Here is a 20,149-nt window from a genome sequence, read left to right on the forward strand (position 1 = left end):
AGCTGGTAGACACTTTTCTAGGGGAGGCGGGAAGAAGCTTTTCCTGGCTCTGGCTCTTACCTCACCAGGAGCAGAAAAGTACGGCGGCAGCTGCTTAAGACCTCAGCCAGAGGTAGACCTCAAGCAGTACACATATCTGCAAGCTCTGACTCCTTTTCCCCAGGCCAGAGAGGACCCGGCCAGCATCTCGCCCAGAGAATTCCTGTGGTTATTAGTGTTATGAGCAGAGCAGTGTGTGGCAGGCTGAGACACTCTCTTGGTGGCATCAAGGCAAAGGGAGCCATGTGGTGTCTGGGAACGGGCTGTGGGTGGGGAACAGCTGTGCGAATCGGCCCCTCATGTCACTGCCTGCCTACGCCTGGCAGAATGGATTCCATCTCTGCAGCAGCGATTCGCACTGGGTGGCCTCCGCCTTCCCACCCACGTCAGCGTCACTGAGAACTACGCAGAAGGTTTCGAAGGGCGTCGCGGCCCTTGGAGGAAACAGGCCCTGCTGAAGGGCCTCTCCTCTCTCCCATGTATCTGGCTCAGCAAGGTCTTCCTCTCCATCCCATCCTCTCAGCAGGCTCGGGTAAGACCCTTGAAGCTTGACTGGTGAGGCCCATGGAAATCAGAGTCGGCTGGATGGGTGGGGCCCAGAGTGGGGGGAGGTGGGCTTTAGGTCCCCCCTCGGTGACATACTTTCTCACCTAAACTTCATAGAGTCACATCTTGACTCTATTCCAGGCCTTTACTACTTTTGCTCCTTTGAAGATGCAAAACAAGAACAATGAAAAAAATTCAAAAAGAATAATTATCAAATAAACACCCGCTCCACACAGGGAAGTCCTATGATTTCTACCTGGTGCGTTCTGAGTCGTCCAGAGGAGGAGATGAGTTTACGTACACACGTTCCCTAAATGTCTTCCTTTGCAGTCACAGGACTTAAGCTGACCCCGAGAATCAGAGGAAGGTCACCTTGGCCTTCAGGCCTGGTAGCACAGCTCCTGGTGGCCAGACGATGGCTTCAGGGGCGTCCTGGTGAGGGCCTGGTGGCTCCAGCCTTATCGGGGACCCAGCTCCTCAAGTACCCAAGGAGAAAGCTTTAAACAACACAGAAAATAAAATAATAGTTTATTTTGTTAAATAAAATAGACCATAAGACACACCTAGGTTTTAGAGGAGGAAATTAAAAAATTTTTTGAAGCAAAAAATGTGGAAAAATATTTAATAACATAAATAACATAATATTTTACCAATGTAAATGTAATCAGAACTCGACAGCAGCATTAACGACCATTATTCCTCCCAAATTTGAGGTAGGGGGGTGGGGGAGGAAAGTGTACCTTATAGTCTGAAAAATGCAGTAATTAGAGGGGTAGTCACCGAGCTCACCATGCTGTGTGCTCCGTGCGGGTCGTCATGCTGGATCTTCATACTTTTGTGAAGTGGGTACTATTATCCACCTCTTTTGTACGCGAGGAAGCTGAGGCTCAGAGACTTGAAACTGCTGACGCAGCCGCACAGCTCATAACTGGTGGAGCCAGGACCCGTTGGCAGGAAAGATCCCAGAGTCTCAGCTCTCGGCCACTACGGGTGTGCAGGCTCACACTCACATACACACGCAGTGCCCACTCAAAGGTGCCTACATGGAGACTTTGGTTTAGACAATGTAACTATTTCTGTAAAATTCACAGAATCATAGATGGTTGGGAATGGAAGTCACCCTGGAGACGACCTATCTGATCCCTTCCCCACTTTCAATTTCGTAAAACCAAAAACTGAAGACTTGCCTTTGAGAAATAGTTCTCAGCTGAGCAACTTTCAGAATCACCCAGTTAAAACAGACCCCTGGATCCACAACAGAGCATCTGATTCAGTAGGTCAGGGAGGGGGCCCCAAATTTGCATTTCTGGTGAGATCCCAGGGGATGCTGCTGCTGTTAGTCCTGGGACCTCGCCATGAGAACGACTGTGTGGCAGTGACTTGGACACAAGACCCACGAGTGCCGTCACTTAAACATTCTCGGTAGAGCCTGGACAAACGCAGTCCCAGCAGGGTCATTCTTGTCTGAATCGCTTGTTCTTAAATAACTCTCTCCTTGGCTCCCAGCAACAGACACAGAAGGTGATGGGCAGGATTCTAAAAATGCGCTCCTCCAAAAAAGATCCCACATTTCTTGTTCCCCCAGAACCTGTGAATGTGATAAGAATATCATTCCTGCGATTGTGTTGTTTTTTGGCATAGTTGATCTAAATAAGGGATTATCTGGGTGGGTATATTTCAGTCATACGGGCACTTGAAAGCAGAGCTGTTTCTGTGGCTGTTCCAGCAGAAAAACAAGACAAAAGGAGAAGCCAGAATGGGAAGTCAAGGTGACCTCAATTTGGAGAACAGCTGCAAGCGCCGCAGCCCTATTGAGAATGGGGAGGGCCACAGGAGGAGGAAAGTGGGTGACTGCTGGAAGCAGAAGTGACCTCTGCCAAGAAAAGGGGCTCTCTGTCCTGGGTGCGCACAGGGCTGGATTTGCCAACCTTCGGAATGAACCTAGGAACGGAGTCTTCCCCGGAACCTCTGTCTAAGACAGACGTCTGATCTACAGAACTGTGTGAGCTACTGAATGAGGCTCATCATAGCCTCTGTTCCTAGTTACACCACAATGGAAATCGAACACACAGCACATAAACTCCTGAGTTGGTAAGGGGGCTACCGCTCAGGCAGACCCGCCCCCTCCTGAAGATCCTCAGATGACCAGCTGGGCCCCTGGGAGGCTCACCTTGTTGTTTGTTGAAAATGTCAGCGAGTATGACCTAAATTCCAACTCCATCAAGGCAACATTCAGTTCATTTTAAAAAAAAGAAAGGAAGAAAGAAATCTAAAGGTTGTCTGAGAGAACACCTTGAGCACTCCCGCCCCAGCGGCCAGGCTGGGGCAGACAGGCTGGCTCAGACACAGACAGACCGCCTGTCAGCTGCGTGCGTGTGCCCTTCATGGAAGAGCGGTTTAAAAACAGTTTAGCAAAACAGATTGTCCTCCTGCACTGCTACTCGGTCACATAACATCCTTCCCTGTTTCAGAGATTAATCATCTGTGGAGCTGAGGCCCTGCCCGCACCGGGGTACAGGAAGCTCAGACAAGAGGCGGAGGCAGATCTGTGGGGTCATCACAGCAAAGACTCCTGCGCCCGCCCCCCCGTATTCTTGTGATTCTTGTACCAAAGTAAAATGCCTACAGACAGTTTGGGCTTTCCACGTGACTGTACTATAGCTACGATAGTGTAGTTATGGTTCAACCATCACGTTTTTTTATTGGAAAAGGTGAACGGAACCATCTGCCACCATAATCGTACACAATTCAAGTAAATGGAACAGGTTAGCAGTGCGTAGTCCCTACTATTGAGATTTCCCCCAGACACCTATCTCCAACTGACCAGGAGGCATCCAACAGTCTTTGAAGTTCAGGTTCATCTCTCAGGGTTGAGGTTCCACATCTGTCCCGTCCAGGGCCCTTACTATATGCATTGATCCTCTTGCCACACATCTGCAGGGGTGCGGCTGAGTAGCAACATACGTGGCCTTGCTCATGTTCCCTGCAAGTCTTTGACCTTGGCCCTCTGCTGACACAGCTGGGCAGAGCATGGCCTTCGGACCCTAGCCACCTCTCTCCGTGACAGCTGCCTGCTTTTGCTGTTTTAGCCCTAGGAACCAGCCACATCACGGAGGAAGCACCTGCCTAGCGTGGGAGGTCCAGCTCCTGGATCTCCAAGCCTAGTTGGGAGCTGTGCCCTCTGACTCTGTTTTCCTCTCACAGTAACTGGGTTCGGAGGCAAATCCAAGGACCAGTTTCCTCACCCCGATCATTCCCTTCAGACCACTCCTGCTTCTGTTGATTTTCAGTGATGGCGGCCGGTGCCAGGGTTCTGCTGTGCAGCAGAGTATCCAGCCCCCTTCCTGCTTCTTTGTTCTTTTTCCCCAACCCCCTGGACTGAGCCTGCCCTCCGCCCACAGTGTGCTCAGGATAAGGGAAGCCAGTGTCATTTCCATCCAAATGTATGGGAAGATATTCTTTTTTAATTTTGGAAATCTCGAAGGGTTTTGAGCTACACAGTTGAAAACAAAATTACCAGATGGCTGTTTTTATATGTTGTCCAAGTTCATGGCTTTGTTTTATTTTTTTTATGCACTTTGAGCGGTTGAAATATTTGCTACTTTTTTTTGTTACTAGAGACCCGGTGGTATTTCATCTGTGGTCAAATCAAGTGAAACGGCCCACACTGCTGTGGAAACAGATTGTCCTGCATGGTCATGGTCTGCGCAGCTAGATTTTTGAAAGATGAATTTGTCACTTTACCAAACTTTTTTTAAAAGTCATTTGATCACACGCACACACACACACACACACACACACACGACATCCAGAAAGCAATTTACTTCCCACCACGGCATATTCGGTCAACTGTTTTGTTAAATATATGACCACGCCAGTTTCATTTCCTGAGTTCTCTGATAAGCTCAGAAAACTGTTTTTTTGTGGTTTTAGTGTCACTTTTCATTCATCTCTTTGAACTGTAATCATTTCAAAATTATAATTTTTAACCGGGAATGTGGATTGGTGGTTTAAAACAGGAGGTTTGGTGTGTAAGTCTGAAGAACAGTGAAAATATACAAGAAACTTGGGAAAATTTGAACTTGACATTACTGATGACTGTGACAGAATGTTGCCCCTATCGGTCCCATCAAGAACTTGCTAGTGAGTGAGAATGAGTTTTCCAACCAGCCACGAATGAAGGAGGACACAACATGGTTGATCTAAAACCTTGGGGTGCTTTTGGCTGTCCAATGGACAAAAACTCAAGCAGTATTATGGACCAAAGAGTGACAAGTCAAAATTCCTCCACAGAAGATTGCATTTTCTACAGAGCAGCAATAATATCTCCTATCCTACATGTCCTTCTGCACAGTGACCTTGACATTCTTCCCATAGAGGGGAGGAATCTAATTTCCTTCCTTTTGTATCTGGGCGGGCTTAGTGACTTGCTTGAACAGCAGACTGAAATGGAATAGCCCACTCTGATGGAAACACACTCCATCCTCGGTGGTCAAGGACACCTCTGGGGAGATGTCTGAGTGGGTCCTCTGCTTGGTTTCCCATCTGGTTGGCAGTGAAGTTGGAGGTTATGTGCTTTGTCCTATAGCAGGAAGAGGCATTTTTGTGGAGAAAAAAAATCCCCTGGTCTCCCAGGAGCACTGGGATGAACTTGGAGTAGGGTTTCCAAAGATTCCCAGTTACAAGAGGCACCTGGGACACTTATTCTCCCTTGAAAATTTTTGGTTCTACTTTCCTGAATTGGCAGCTCAGATTTTGGCTTTTAAAAAGTGCCCCAGATGATTTTTATCATCAGGGAAGTATGGCAAGTCCTGGCTTAGGGCAAGAGGGCAGCTCTTTTCCTCCTGCTCAATGTTGCATGAAAAGAGCTGATACAATATTTAACTACTGACCCAGAGACATCTGTTTGCATAAGATCTGTGTCAGAAAGGAAGAGGGCTACAGCTACTATTCTGTGCAGGAGGAAATTCATGGGATTGCTTTGAAGAGGTTCTGTAGTTATGAATAACAAATAATGTCATTGAAGATGGAGCTTTCTGCCCTGGCTGGTGTGGCTCAGTGGACTGAGCACCGGCCTGTGAACCAAAGGGTCGCAGATTCAATTCCCAGTCAGGGCACACGCCTGGGTTGCAGGCCAGGCCCCCAATAGGGAATGCATGAGGGGCAACCACACACTGATGTATCTCTCCCTCTCTTTCTCCATCCCTTCCCTCTGTCTAAAAATAAATAAATAACATCTTTTAAAAAAAGATGGAGCTTCCTTCTCCAAATCAGCTTGGGTTTGACTGCAAAACACAGTGGGCTTGAAAATGCACCTGTTTACTTCACCTTGGAGACCAGGGACTGTGCTGCCACCACGGAGAGAGAGTCTGAAGCATGTGTCCCCAAGACACTAAGTCATGTCTGATCCTCAAACCTCTGCCAATGATGTGGCGCACAGGAAGGTTTCTGGTGGTATCTCTCCTCTCCTGCACCTGGAATTATTCTTCAAATGCTGAAAGCAAAAGGCACACGGGAAGTGAGAAGACATACACACATGGTCAAGCCTACCTACTTCTAATGAGCTCGCCCAGCAGGGAAATTGGGTTAGGTGTATGAGCGGGTGGTGATTTATCAAGGACCCCTGCAGCCAGAGGACCCCAACGGCCAGAGGTCCTAGAGGTTGCTCTGCCATTTCTATGCACCTGGTTTTGGTAAGATGCAAACAGGACCTTGAACAGCACCTTAAGTTTGTAGAAAAGCACCTGCTAGCAAATAAGGCAGCTCAACATCATTTTGAATGAGCAGATGAATGAATGGATATGAATGAGAGAGTGAGTTTGTCATTGAATTGTGAAAAAGATAACTTCAGTTGTGGACAACCCATGAGAAAGCTTTAGACTTCATTTGTCAGACCTTTATTCTTCTAAACAAAGTTCAAGCCTCTGCCTGTTCCACTCTGTTAACCACAGCAGCCCAAAGTTCTTCCATAACTAATCTGAGCCTGTGATTGCTTTGCTCTGCTCTTGGGAGCTCTCATAATCTCTTCTCCTCCTAAGAAGCTGGTGATTGCGTGAGGACGATGGAGCAGGGCAGGAGCTACTTGGAGGACTTCCCTCTCAACATGTTTTCGGTCACTCCTTACACACCCAGTACCGCGGACATCCAGGTGTCCGATGACGACAAGGCGGGGACCACCTTACTCTTCTCAGGCATCTTCCTGGGACTGGTGGGGATCACGTTCACCATCATGGGCTGGATCAAATACCAAGGGGTCTCCCACTTTGAATGGACCCAGCTCCTTGGGCCCATTCTGCTGTCGGTTGGGGTGACATTCATCCTGATTGCTGTGTGCAAGTTCAAAATGCTTTCCTGTCAGTTGTGCAAAGAAAGTGAGGAAAGGGTCGACTCGGAGCTGACAGCAGGCGGACAATCGTTTGTTTTCACTGGTATCAACCAACCCATCACCTTTCACGGGGCTACTGTGGTGCAGTATATCCCTCCCCCTTATGGCTCTCAAGAGCCCATTGGGATGAACACCGCCTACTTGCAGCCAGTGGTGAACCCCTGTTGTCTCACACCATCTGGAGTGGTGGCTGCTGCCACGCCAAGCCCTCCCCAGTACCATACCATCTACCCTGCAGAGAACGCTGCCTTTGTTGCCGACCGGGACTACCCTTCCTTCGTGGATGGTGGAAATGACAGGTAGGGTGTGTGTGGTGGGGACCCTCCCCTCCCCACTGTCACAGTCATAGTGTCTGTGGCTATGTTTGGTCTACAAGGAAGGTGGTGGGTGAATGCAAACCTCTATGCAGCCGACTGCCAGGTGGGGGGCGTTGGTTCTGGGAACAGTGCTGTGGGCTGTAACGCGTCTGTGTTTTCTGCTCACATTTCAGGTCCAGTCCTGACACTGAGCAGCTAGAAGAGACACAGCATGGAGATGGGGACCCTGCCTGCTTCTCTCCTCCGCCCTATGAGGAAGTATTCTCCCCCTCTCGCTAGAGACTGCACTGCTGAGGGAATGGCATGGAAGTCCTTGTTGCTGACACCTGAAGGGCTCTATGCTACAACCTCCTTCAGAAGTGAGATAGCACAGCAGCCCAGGAGGCCTGAGAGATGCCATTCAAGGGGAGGTGGGAGGTAAAATGTCCCAAACTGGTAAAAATTAGACTGAGCTGAAGAAATTACCTTCTGATCCAGTTAGAAATGCCCTGCTGTGTTCGGAAACAGGAATGTGACCCATCTATCCAACACCCATTCCTTTCCTCTAGGAAGGTACTGCTGTCTCAATTTTAACTCCAGCAGCCAAGGGCAAAATCACTACTGCTATGACTTTGGAAGTTCCCATAGTCCGGAGAGTGGGGGTGGGAGGAAGCAGGGAAGAGAAAACAGGTTCCGCTGCAGCTTCCCCAGTGCCCGTTCTCAGTTCCCAAAGTAGATTTGCACATCCCAAACAACTCGGCTGCTGACATGTGGCCCCTGAGGATTCTAGGTATCTTAAAGGCTACATAAACAGACCAACAAACAAGCAAATAAATAAATGCAATAAAGTAAAATCAAGAATAGCTCCTGTTGGAATGTTCGGTGGCTAAACCATACAAAATAAATAATAATAGGATAATGATGTCATCAAACCTTTAAGTTATCATTAGGTCATAGTGACTTGACTGTTGATGTTCTTGCTGGCAAGGCTGAAGCTTGAGGCGTCCACCCCAGACTGACGTCTGGGCTGGGCAAGAACTGCCTGGACCCAGCAGCCCACACAAGCCTGGGGCTTCTCCAAGTGCCCATAGAAGAGTCCTGTGAAATCAGACAGAACAGACCTGCCACGTCAACGCCTGGGAACCACAAATCATGGAAACAGTCTCTGTGGCCAAGACAAGCTCACTCTCTTTATTAAAAACAAACAAACAAACAAAAAACCTTGGTGCCCTTTATTTCCCTGAATCTGGACTATATAGCACACATCTACAACAGACTTGCAGACTTGGTTAAAATCATCAGGTTTTAAAGGAAAATAGTTTTTGTAGGTTACAAAGGCAAGGTCACACAAGGCTACTGAGGAAGGCTCACCCAAAGCCAGACAGGGTTAAGCAATTCTTTAAAGGTTTGGTGCCATGTTGACATATGCAGTGACTTCTATTAATCTTTATCACAAATATCTAGTTTTCCAAGGATATGATTAATGTACACTTGGTGTATTACTGTGATTTGTATTATACCTCAGGAACAAAATCTTTTCATACAAGAGTTCATTTTCATGTTTGACAGTGGAAGTAGTGAGATGGAAAAACAGAATTAGTTCACAGAAACTAGCTTCATCCTCAACATATTCATGGAATGCTGGGTCCCTAGCTGGGGGCCATTGGCTCTGGGCAGGAAGTTGGGTGACAGGCACACGGTTGAGCATGGCCAGGGGTGTGCCACCAGTAGGACAGGTGGAGCCCTGCACGCTGGCCTCCCTCACCCCTTTCCTTCCTCATCCTCACCCACCCTACAGCTTTACATCCCTGAGCTTGGGTTTGGCATAAAGGGATGCTCAAGTTGGAGACGATTTAGGAAAGGGCGTCTCCATGTAGAAGCTGGGAGAGCTGATCTGTCTGCACGATGCCAGGGGTCCCACAGGCCAGGAAGTGCCCTGGGAGTTTTTACCTCCAGGCAGTGGCAACTAACTGCCCCGGTTCTAAGACAGTGAAAAAGTGCTAACCATAGGGGTAAATGATGCTTTTGAAGACAGCACAGTCAGAGCTAACAGCTTCCAGAGCTCAAGATGGGAGGCGAGCCTGCCACAATCACAGGCTCAGAAGACGGAGATCTGTTCATTCAGCCAATATTTACTGATTGAGCATCTGCTCTGTGTCAGGACTGGGGCATCAAATGGGGATGGAGAGGTGAAAAACCAAAGCAACAGAAGAACAGATACGGCTCTGCCCTTGCAGAACTTCTGGTATAGTGTGGGCGACAGATACCAATGGATTATTCTCTGTGACGCAGAAGCTGCCCCCAAGCTGCTCTTGCAGGTGCAGTGAGCACCCCCCTCCCACACTGCACCACAGTGCAGTGCCAGTGGGTGCCAGTTACACCCATCTCCCTGCCTCCAAACAGGCACAGGTTTTAATGTTGTTAAAACACACTGGCCAAGTTACCCCGTTACACCCTCTCAGCACCTTATTGGGATGAATGGAGAACTGTGACCTGGGATCATGAATTGGAGCTGGTCCAGCCCAGCCGCACTATCCACCCCGAGAGAAGTGGTGTCAGAGGGAGCCTGCCTTTGCTGCTGTGCTCAAAGGCTCAGAGTCCAGGCCAGAGCCCACAGGGCCGTCAGCCTCGTCAGACACTTTGGTACGTGTTTGCAGAGCAACTGGGGAGCCACTACGATGTTTTAATACCACTGTGACCCGATTCTGAACGCTCACTGGTAGGGTGAGAGCCAGAGGTACACAGGGTGTAATGCTGATCTTGCCGGCAAAGCTCAGATCTAAGTGCGCAGAAAACCAGGAGACGTCCCTGTCTTCCACCTTAGTCGTCACAGGGCTGTGCGGGCAGGCATGTTTTAGTGACATTCCAAATGTGGAATTCAAAATGAAGCTAGAAGATTTTGTTAATCCCAGAGATGTCTCTTAAGAACCTGAGGCTCTCTGGACACGTCTCCTGTGAGCCCCTCAGGGCCCCTTTCGGTTGGAAAGACCGAAGACAATTGACAACCTGGATGGGACGGGGAAGGCTCATCCAGGCCTGGGAAGTGAGGCCCAGACACCAGGGGGAAGAGGCTTTCACAAAGCTTTTGGGACTTCTTTCTCCCTCCCCCACTGGCCAAGGGGCCTGTCTCTTGTGCAGGGTGGACCTGCACTCGCTCCCTTGGGCAGAGCTCTGGGTGGTGTCTCTCAGGGGTGGAGAGTTCTAGAGACTGCGGTCGCCTTCTCTTTTGGTCCACTGAGCCAGGCCCTGAATTTCAAGTGCACTTAGGGGCTCTCTGCTATGGAGCCAGGCCTTCAAATGCTCCCCCTACTTTTTGTGGGGTGGAATACAGTATAAAAATAAAGCCTCTTGTTTGTGAAGAGCTGGCTGTGGTGTCTGTTTTCAGCTTCTGACCTCTGGGCCTCCTCTTCCTCCAAGGTCGTGTTTCCTGTTAGATCAAGGGAGTAGGGTTGCCATGAAGCCCCACACCCCCGGGCAGCTAGTGTTTCTCCTCCAGACAGAAAGTCCTCACACTGACCATGGGGTAGATGCTTTCTTACCAGCTGAGAGGAGAAAGGTCCCTGCACACTTGGAGGAGGCAACTGTGGCCTCCTGCTCAGCAGTGTCCCCGTCTGTCCTGGGGTAACCAGGGCGCCGGCTGCAGCTCCTACCACTCAAGCAGTCACGGGAGGCCTCACTGAGAGTCCTTTACACAGCCTGCGCTCTCAGTTCCTGTTGAATAACAGGCGTGAAATGAAGCAATGAAGAACTTTTCAAACAGCTAATAACCACTCTAGCTCCACTTAGCTGTTTCATTATTTTCTACACGATGAAAAATTTCAAATAAATACAGAAGTAGAAAGAATAGTAAATGAAACCCTATGTAGCCATCACCAAACCTCGATTCATGGCCAGCCTTGTTTATAAAAGGCAAATCCAAATCATCAAGTCATTTTACACTAAAATATTTCATGGTGTACTTTTAAAAGACAACAGCTAAGAATATATATACCATCATTGCTGTACCTTAAAAATGTACAATTTCTTCATGTCATTAAATGTCTAATCACCGTTAAACTTTCCCCAGTGCTCTATTTTGTATTTCATTTTTACTGCTGTTTTGTTTGAATTGGGATCCAAATGAGATTGGCTTTTTACTAAATGCATCCCAAGCGCCTAGCTCCAGTACACTGTATTTGGGGAGGCAGGTGACTGGCATACTACTCACGGTAGCAGATTTATATTTATTAAGTTTCACTTTCCAAACAAAAATGTTTTTCAAGATTTTTCACTCCATATCTACTTCTCTTTTGAATCTCCGAAACTCTTGGTATGCTTTGGAATTGGAAACTTTTTTTTTTCTACTTTTAATATATTATTAGAGATTTTTCTAAACACAGGCCTAGAAAAAAATCACACATGAAAAATAAAAGACCTTTAAGTGAGTGTTCAGTTGAGAAATATCTGTTGCAGATTAGTTTCAAAAGTATCAGAAAACGCTGACAACCTTTAACATTTTTGGCTTGGCAGCTAAAACGTTTTAGGAAAAAAACAGTTTTTTTCCTTCAGAGACCACAAAAACTCCTTTGAAGATTTCTAAATTGGGAACTAGAGTCTCCACCTTAAGAACTAAAGGGCAGAGCCTCTTGCTCTGTATTACCTGGTACAATTTAACTTTCAGAGGTCATTGACTGTGGGCCTCTCACCAATGAGTTCGCGATTCTCCTCAAATCAGAAATGAATGTATTTTCTGCATGTGCTTGCCACTCGCCCTTTGAAGGTGAACGTGTGTGTCTGTGTTGTCCTGCGCTCCCTTAGCACAGAATGTGATTTACGGATTTCTTGCCCATGGACTACTTGTAAATCATCAAGAGTTTTATGTCCCCAGCAGCCAGCAGTTGGTTATAAAGTCAGCAGAGAGCTGTACTAAATACACCTTTGCTGGATTGCTCTTCAGAATTGATGACAAATCAGAGGACAAATACACAGAAATGACTCTCACCTGCCTCCGGGACACCACACAGCTCTCCGATATGGGGATTTTATTTGTTTTGGGCTTTTAGGAAGATTAACAACCAGATGAACTGGGAAGGAAATTCATTTCTTAGGTTCCAGAAGTTTGCTTATAACAAAGAGCTTGTCCTCCGGCATAAAACCTGCATGTGTAAATCACAGACACCCGCCTGTGTGCTGGAGTTGGCACGAACACACCAGGGGCTGAAAACGGGGTTCAAGGACAAAGAGATTCTCCCTTTCACCCTCCCATTCATTCACTTAAAAGAACACATTTTTAGAAGGGGGATGTATGTGTGTATTCTTTCGTAACATGCAGAATCTCTCTTAAAGAACATATAAGAACTGGTAATAACCACTTCCAGGGCAGAGGTTAGGAGACTTATTTTTCACTTTACTCCATGCTAAGAAAAATTTTAACCATGTTTATATTATTATAAGTTCATAAAATTATTTTTAGAATGGAGGAAGCAGGAAATGATCCTGCTCCATGTATTTTCATTGTTAACACCACCTTCTTGATCCTAGAGCAAACAATTTTCATTGCTTTGCTGCTTATATGTGCAACAGATAGGCACGTAAGACACACCCAGGCGTCCATGCAGACACCTGCACCGCCACAGGACCAGCACTCTTCCTGGACACAGGCACGCGAGGTCCTGGGGAGACGGCGGGCTGGCTAACCGCAGATGCTGGGCGGACGCTGGCGGGTATCAGTGATGTGAATGGAAGGGCAGCACGCAGCAGAGTCACGAGCCAGATTCCACGCAGTTCTTTCTTTTGATATTTTTTCTCAGCCTAGGCTCCACCTCCACACCTGGAAAAGAGTTCACAGCAAATAGCGATTCACTTTCCAAAAGTCACCACTTTGAATCTTCAGAGGTGAAACCGAGAGAAGCTAAGAAAACTGATTCCTCGTCAGGGGAGCTACCTTTGCATACTTCCCGCTCCAGGTCGGTGTGAAAGGGAATCAGGCCTCCTTTTTTTTTTCTTAAATCATTTTTAAACATTAACAATCGAGTACAGTTGTCTTCATTTTCCCACCGCCACTTTCCCCCAGCCCACCTGCCCCCACCCCTTGGCTTTGTCCACCTCCTTCTGGCTCCTCGTGCTGTCGGCCTGGGGCTCCTCCTCCTCCTGGGCCGCTGGGGCTGGTCTGATCCCTCACCGGCCAGAACAGGAGCCGCGAAAACATGCTTGGAATTTTCCAGAAGAAAAAAAGATCGCAAAGGGAAAACAGAAAGCTCTGTCTACAAAGCTCAAAATGGATGGCAGATTTAGAGTGTGTCTGCACCGCGTTTGTGCCCCTGGGACTCTGGGGGTCACCTTTCTGGTCCCTGACTTCCCAGCTTACTCTGCGGTCCCCGAAGGCCCGAGGCAGGCCACACGGTGGTGAGTGAGGCTTACATGTTGGACAGACGTTTTCTCAAAACTGAACAAAATCAGCCTGTCACTCCCAGGGAAATAACCAACCGTATTTGTTGCCAATGATAACATTCGACCCTTGAAGTGAAAATTAAAATGCGTGAGAACTTCTATTTGTCATCATAAGCTTGACAACATCTTCCAAAACGGACTTTTCTTTTGAGATCAATCGTGATAGTAAAAGATATGATTTTAAAAATTTTTCATAATTAAACATGTCAACATTTGAAAGGTCTGCATAACTTGGTGAACAAATATTTTCCACATGACCACTATGTAATATTACAAAATTATACTCAGGTAAAAAATCTATTCATCATGTAAGATAAACTAATGGATTTTAATGTAAGAGAGTACAAAGTATTCATGGATATGATTTCAGATATCACACTGCAACTAGCCCTTAAGAAACTATCATATGATTTTTGGTATAACATCAAAGAATATTTCCACGACTACCTGAAAAGCTTTTAAAATTGTTCTATATCTTCCAATTACATATGTGTGTGAGGCTAGATCCTCTTTCCCTAATTCAACCAAAACAACATATTGCCACAGAGTAAATGCAGAAGAAAATATGGGAATCTGGCTGTATTCTGTTAAGTCAAATATTAAGGAATTTCGCAAAAATGTATGACACTTTTCACTTTTTTATTTTTTGCATTGGAAAATATATGTTATATAACATAAATTTTTTTTTTAGTTATAATTTTATTTTTAAAGTTTTTTGAGATCTTGGAGCATTTTTTTCCAGTTTTATTGAGGTATAGTTGACAAAATTAAAGTGCAATGAGTGCCTATTTTATTTGGTTCTATTTCCTAATATGGTAAGTACTAATAGACATTACCCACATAAACAATAGGCTCTTTGGGATCCTTAATAAATTGTAAGGTTATAAAAGTTTCCTAAGACCAAGAAGGTTGAGAACTGCTGGCCTATATCATTGAGAAGAAGAGGGATGGAAATGTGCCCAGTTAAAAGACTGTATTTCCAGGCCTCTTTTGCAGCTAAGTTTGGCCATGGGATTAAATTCTGGCTCATTGAATATTAGCAAGAGGTTCCTTTTTATTTTTTTAATTATATTTTATTGATTATGCTACAACAGTCGCCTTTTTTCCCCCTTTGCCTCTCTCCATGCACTCCCCCAGGCAGTCCCCCCACCATTGTTCATGTCCAGGGTCACGCATGTAAGTTCTTTGGCTGCTCCATTTCCTGTACTGTACTTTACACCCCCATGGCTATTCTGTTACTACCACTTCTTAATCCCCTCACCTCTTCACCCATCCCCCAGAGCCCCTTGCCATCTGGCAAACATCAAAACGCTCTCTGTATCCATGATTCTGTCTCTGTTCTTGTTTGCTTACTTTGTTTTTAAGATTCAATTGTTGATAGAGTTGTATTTTTTGTCATTTTATTATTCATAGTTTTGATCTTCTTCTTTTTCTTAAATAAGTCCCTTTAACATTTCATGTAATAATGATTTGGTGATGATGAACTCCTTTAGTTTTTCCTTGTTTGGGAAGCTCTTTATCTAACTATCTTTTCTGGGTAAAGCAATCTTGGTTATAGGTCCTTACTTTTTATGACTTTAAATATTTCTTGCCAGTCCCTTTTAGCCTGCAAAGTTTCTTTAAAGAGGTCAGCTGACAGTCTTATGGTAACCTCCCCGGAGGTAACTAACTTCTTTTCTCTTGCTGCTTTTAAGATCCTCTCTTTATCCTTAACTTCTGCATTTTAATTATGATGTGTCTTGGAGTGGGCCTCTGCAGTCATCTTGTTTGGGACTCTGTGCTTCCTGGACTTGCATGTCTATTTCCTTCATCAAATTAGGGAAGCTTTCTACCATTATTTTTTCAAATAGATTTCTAATATCTTACTCTTTCTCTTCTCCTGCTAGCACCCTTATGATGCAAATGTTGGACCTCTTAAAGTTGTCCCAGAGGCTGCTTATACTATCCTCATTTTGGCAGGGTTCTTTTTTCTTCTTATTGTTCTGATTGGTTGTTTTTGCTTCCTTATGTTCCATATCATTGATTTGATTCTTGGCTTCATCCACTGTACTGTTGTTTCCCTGTAGATTACTCTTTATTTCAGTTAGTGTATCCTTCATTTCTAACTAGATCTTTTTTATGTTGCTGAAGTCCTCACTAAGTTCTTTGAGCATCCTTGTAACCAGTGTTTTGAACTTTGGATCTGGTAGATTGCTTATCTCCATTTCGCTTAGCTCTTTTTCTGGAGTTTTGATCTGGTTTTTTTTTTTTTTTTTTTTTTTTTTCATTTCTGCCATGTTTCTCTGTCTCCTCATTTTGGCAGTTTCCCTGTGTTTGTTTCTATGTATTAGGTAGAACTGCTTTGACTCCATGTCTTGGTAGTGTCGCCAATTATAGTAAGTGTCCTATAGAGTTCAGTGGTACAGCCTCCCCCATCACCCAGACTGAGACTCGAGGTGTGCCCTTTGTCAGGGCTGGGTACCCTCTCCTCTTGTAGTTGAGCCTTGGTTGCTGTTGGTAGGTCAATGGGAGGGATTTACCCAAGCTAGTCAGCTGCAAGGACTGGCTATGATCACTTACCACCAACCTCTGCCCTCCGTGGATGGTCAGCTGCAGGGACAGGATGGAGGGGCTCCAGTGTAATCTGTAGCTGTTCCCTGGGTGTGCTGGCCCTGGGGTTTCCCAGATGGTCAGCCTCCATGGGTGTTATGCCCAGGACCCCTCTGCCTGAGCTACAAAACAATCTGAGATGGTTGCTAATTGTGCTGGGCTTGGAGATTCCCAAGTGAAGCCAAACTGTGATTCTAATCTGGCTGCTACTAGCGCCAGGCCTAGGGCTCATGGAGGTCAGCTGCTGCTTGTTTGAGGAAATTTAGGAAGTTGTGAGGCATAGCCACGACCAGACATTCATATGGAAAAGCAGCTTGGGTGGGTCTATAAGTTGGGTGGGGCGGAGTCTCTGGGGATCTCCAAGGTAGGTCAAACTGTGTTAACCAGTTTGATGGAGTCTCGGATATGGCTCCAGTTTGCTGGCTCTGTCAGGGGAGGGTTTAGAGAAAAGGGAAATGGCCTTGGCTGGCCCTGGAACCAGACATTGCAGTTCCTCTCTGTATATCACTGGTGCCTTTCAAGCTGCTACCTTAGTGCTGGAGCTCAGAGGAAGTGAGTCTGAGTAGGGAGGGGGGTCCATGTATAGGTTCTTTAAGAGGAACTGCTTGGGGCTCCAGAAGTTTCTTCCACCAACACAACCCCCACTGGTTTTTGCAGCCAGTAGTTGTGGGAACTTATCTTCCTGGCACTGGAAGCCTGGTCTGGGGGGACCTGGTGTGGGGCTAGGACTCCTCACTCCCAAGCTATCCTTCCAAATTTTTATCCACCACACATGGATGTGGGATAAGCCCTTTCTGTCTCTGTGCCCCTCCTACCAATCTGGATGGATGTGCTTCCTTTAATTCCACAGTTGTCAGACTTCCATTAACTCAATTTCTGAGAGTTCTGAGTGATGGCTGTCCCATATTTTAGTTGTAATTTTGATGCCATTGTGCAAAGAGTCGAGCCATGTCTGCCTGTGCCACGTGATCAGAAGTCCTAGGAGTTTTCAAACGGGGCTTCCTGACAGACTATGTGGAAAAGAAATGGATGGCAGCGAACCCCTTTCTGCTTTTTCTCATATTCTACAACATGATGACTTGTATGGGATTGCAGAAGCCCCAGGAGCCACTTTGAACCCTAAGGTGACCTTGAGGATTGAGGCTACTTGTTACAAAGATGGGGCAGAGATAAAGGCTGGGTCCCCAATGACTGTGATGTTGTCTGACTCTACACTTCTTTTAAATGAGACAGAAATAAACTTTTAAATATTGTATAAGCCATAATTATTTTGTTTTCTTTTTCTGTTACATATAGCAGAACCCAATTTTTCTTCATTTAAGTGTGATAATGCTAAGACAAACCACAAAGGACTAAGCTTTATGTGGACTATACAATTATTTAATATGTATTTCTAAGACTGGGTTTTATTCTTATGTCAACCACTGTGTTACGGTGTAATGCTGAGAAAACATTATTCGGGGTAGTATTATAGGCACTCAGAAACTTGCTGAACTCTTTGAGCAACAAACCCTCAGGAAGCCAGTCGTGTTGTCAGGCAGGGCGCCAGCACTGGACGCATGTGCCCTGGGAGCTCTTGTGGGCCAGGGAGGGAGTCGCCTCGCCCCAGGCCTCACATTGTCCTTGCGGCTCTGCTGCGGGCCCCACACTGGAATAACAGACTGTGCTTGGTGGGTAGAGAGAAGCAGCTTGTCACTTAATTGGTATTTCCAGGGCAGGAATTAAAATTCTCCTGAGTAAATTTTATTGTCACCCACTCACACTCAATGAACCAGAATGGCCTAAATAAACAAAAAGGCTTCCCTCTCCCTTCTCCTTAGTTTTGATGGGTTGACATAGCTGGTTTCCCTGATTATCCATGCCGGTGATTGGGCGCTGTCTCATGCTACACTGTCAATACGGTAACTGGCTGCTTTGAAAGTATAGTTGGAGGAGGCCTGCAAATCTTGTCCCTGGAACCACCTGGGACTAAAATCCTCTAAGCAATGGTAACTTTCTGCGGAAACTTGAGCTGTTCCTTCCCTCCTGTTACAGAGTCTATTACTATTTATTGGGGGCAGCATCGGTGGGGGGCTGGGTGAGAGAGAGATACACAGAAGCCTTATTCACAAAGGCCAGCAAATCCCACAAGGGAATTTATCTTTGGAGTAAGTAAATCTCTCCCAGGCTCCTTGGGTTTGGGACGGATTCAGGCCAGACCTGACCGCTGCGGAGCCTGCTGGGAATGAAACATAAAATATTGCTGAAGATCCCGGGCTGGGTGGCTCAGTTGCTTGGAGTGACACCCACAATCAAAAAGTTGCAGGTTCTATCCCCAGTCAGGGCACATTCCTAGGTTGTGGGTTTGATCCTCAGTCGGGGTACATACAGGAGGCAGCCGATCAGTGTTTCTCTCTCTCATTTCCTCTCTCTAAAATCAATTAAAAATATACCTTCAGGTGAGGATTAAAAAAAAAATATATTGCTGATTAAATACTGCAAATGCCACAGTGCTGTAGCCATTAACTCATGCTCCCCTTCTTGGGAAAACAAGATCAAGTAAAAGTATCGGCTGAATTAGCGTGCCGGCTCTGTCACGTATTAGCTGGGTGACTTTAGCAAGTTCCTTAACCTTGCTGAACACAAGAAATAGTTATGTACATTTTTTTTCCAAATTATGCTGTTCGCTCTAGCACAGGGGTTTCAAACTCATATTCACCGGGGGCCACATCAGCCTCATAGTTGCCATCCAAGGGCTGAAATAACTTTAAGACTCTATAAATGTAACTGCTCCTTAATTGTTAAGGAGTTGAAATTACATTCGGCCCTTGGAAGGCAACCACGAGGTTGATGTGGCCCGCAGTGAAAATGAGTTTGACGCCCCTACATCTAGCAGATGGACTAACATGGGCAAAAATGTACTGGCGTAGTTTGAGAGATGACTTTTCTACTAATATTAATATCATTTAGAATTAGATTTGTTTTCATACAACTAAAAGTCCCAAATAACTTTAACTTAGACAAATTTATTTCTCTCACATATAAAAAATGTAGTACAGGGCCACTCCCTCTGCCGTCAGGGGCCCAGACCCCTGTCTTCTGGTCTCTTCATTTGGCACCTGGCTTTCCTCTTCAAAGCCATCTCATGGTCCAAGATGGCTGATGACACTTCATTACATTTTGGAAGGCAGAAGGAAAAAGAAAAAGACAAGGAAAAAGGGGCACACCTCATACCTGATTCAAATTTTGTAAAGACAACCTTTCTGGAAGTCGCAGGTGATGCTTCCACTTCCACTTCATTGAGCAGAATTTGGTCCTGTGGCTGTGCCACGCTGCAAAGAAGCCTGGGAAATGTAGTTGTTTTTGGTTCTGTTGTCCTATTACAAAGGGAAAAGAGTAGAACAGACATTGGCTAAGCAACCAGCAGCCTCTTCCATGATTAGTTCTCTCTTTCTCTGCCTCACTTTGGTTTAGATTCAAATATCTACTCAAGAATTTGGAACTTTTCAGATGTATGTTTTGAATTCCTCTGCTGAACCAAAAATATTAACTTTGAAATGCCAAGTATAAACATACATGCTAGATGCGAGTTTTCAGCCAAAGAAGCTAAACTTGTAATTTTAGAATGACAGATGCATTCATCAGCAGGGGCTCACCAATGAGTTACAGAGCATCTAAGTTGTAAAACAGGCAACCTTTTGACTGAGCCACGACACCACAGACTTGCATTTGTCACACATTTGTCTCATTTCTCTCAGTTTGGTGGGGTTTTTGGTCTCCCCCATCTTCCCATTTGAAGGACATTAGTTGTTAGAGAAACAGTGACATTAAATTCATATGGAAGGATTGATGATACTGACATGTGCAAAACAAAGTAAGTTAATCC

At 45.8% G+C, this 20,149-nt stretch overlaps 1 protein-coding gene and 2 long non-coding RNA genes across 3 annotated transcripts in view; 1 reads left to right on the plus strand and 2 right to left on the minus strand.

The window, feature by feature from the left end:
* Positions 1-6,575: 6,575 nt before the first annotated feature.
* On the plus strand, positions 6,576-10,593 carry TMEM174 (transmembrane protein 174). The gene is made up of 2 exons (XM_037157037.2): positions 6,576-7,269; positions 7,461-10,593. The coding sequence occupies exons 1-2, from the start codon at positions 6,647-6,649 to the stop codon at positions 7,564-7,566; spliced, it is 729 nt and encodes a 242-aa protein (XP_037012932.2). The 5' UTR covers positions 6,576-6,646; the 3' UTR covers positions 7,567-10,593.
* LOC119058086 (uncharacterized) lies at positions 10,561-13,264 on the minus strand. The gene is made up of 3 exons (XR_005084197.2): positions 13,190-13,264; positions 12,848-13,075; positions 10,561-10,977 (listed from the first exon to the last, which is right to left on the minus strand). It is a non-coding gene; the product is annotated as an uncharacterized LOC119058086 (long non-coding RNA).
* Positions 13,265-19,503: 6,239 nt separating this feature from the next.
* Positions 19,504-20,149, minus strand: part of LOC119058085 (uncharacterized) — a 66,982-nt gene continuing 66,336 nt past the window's right edge. Inside the window, exon 4 of the long non-coding RNA XR_005084196.2 lies at positions 19,504-19,640. This is a non-coding gene — a long non-coding RNA (uncharacterized LOC119058085). The remainder of the gene's footprint in view (positions 19,641-20,149) is intronic.

The sequence above is a fragment of the Artibeus jamaicensis genome, unplaced genomic scaffold, assembly GCF_021234435.1.
Source record: "Artibeus jamaicensis isolate MK-2021 breed Jamaican fruit bat unplaced genomic scaffold, CSHL_Jam_final scaffold_369, whole genome shotgun sequence".
NCBI lineage: Eukaryota > Metazoa > Chordata > Mammalia > Chiroptera > Phyllostomidae > Artibeus > Artibeus jamaicensis.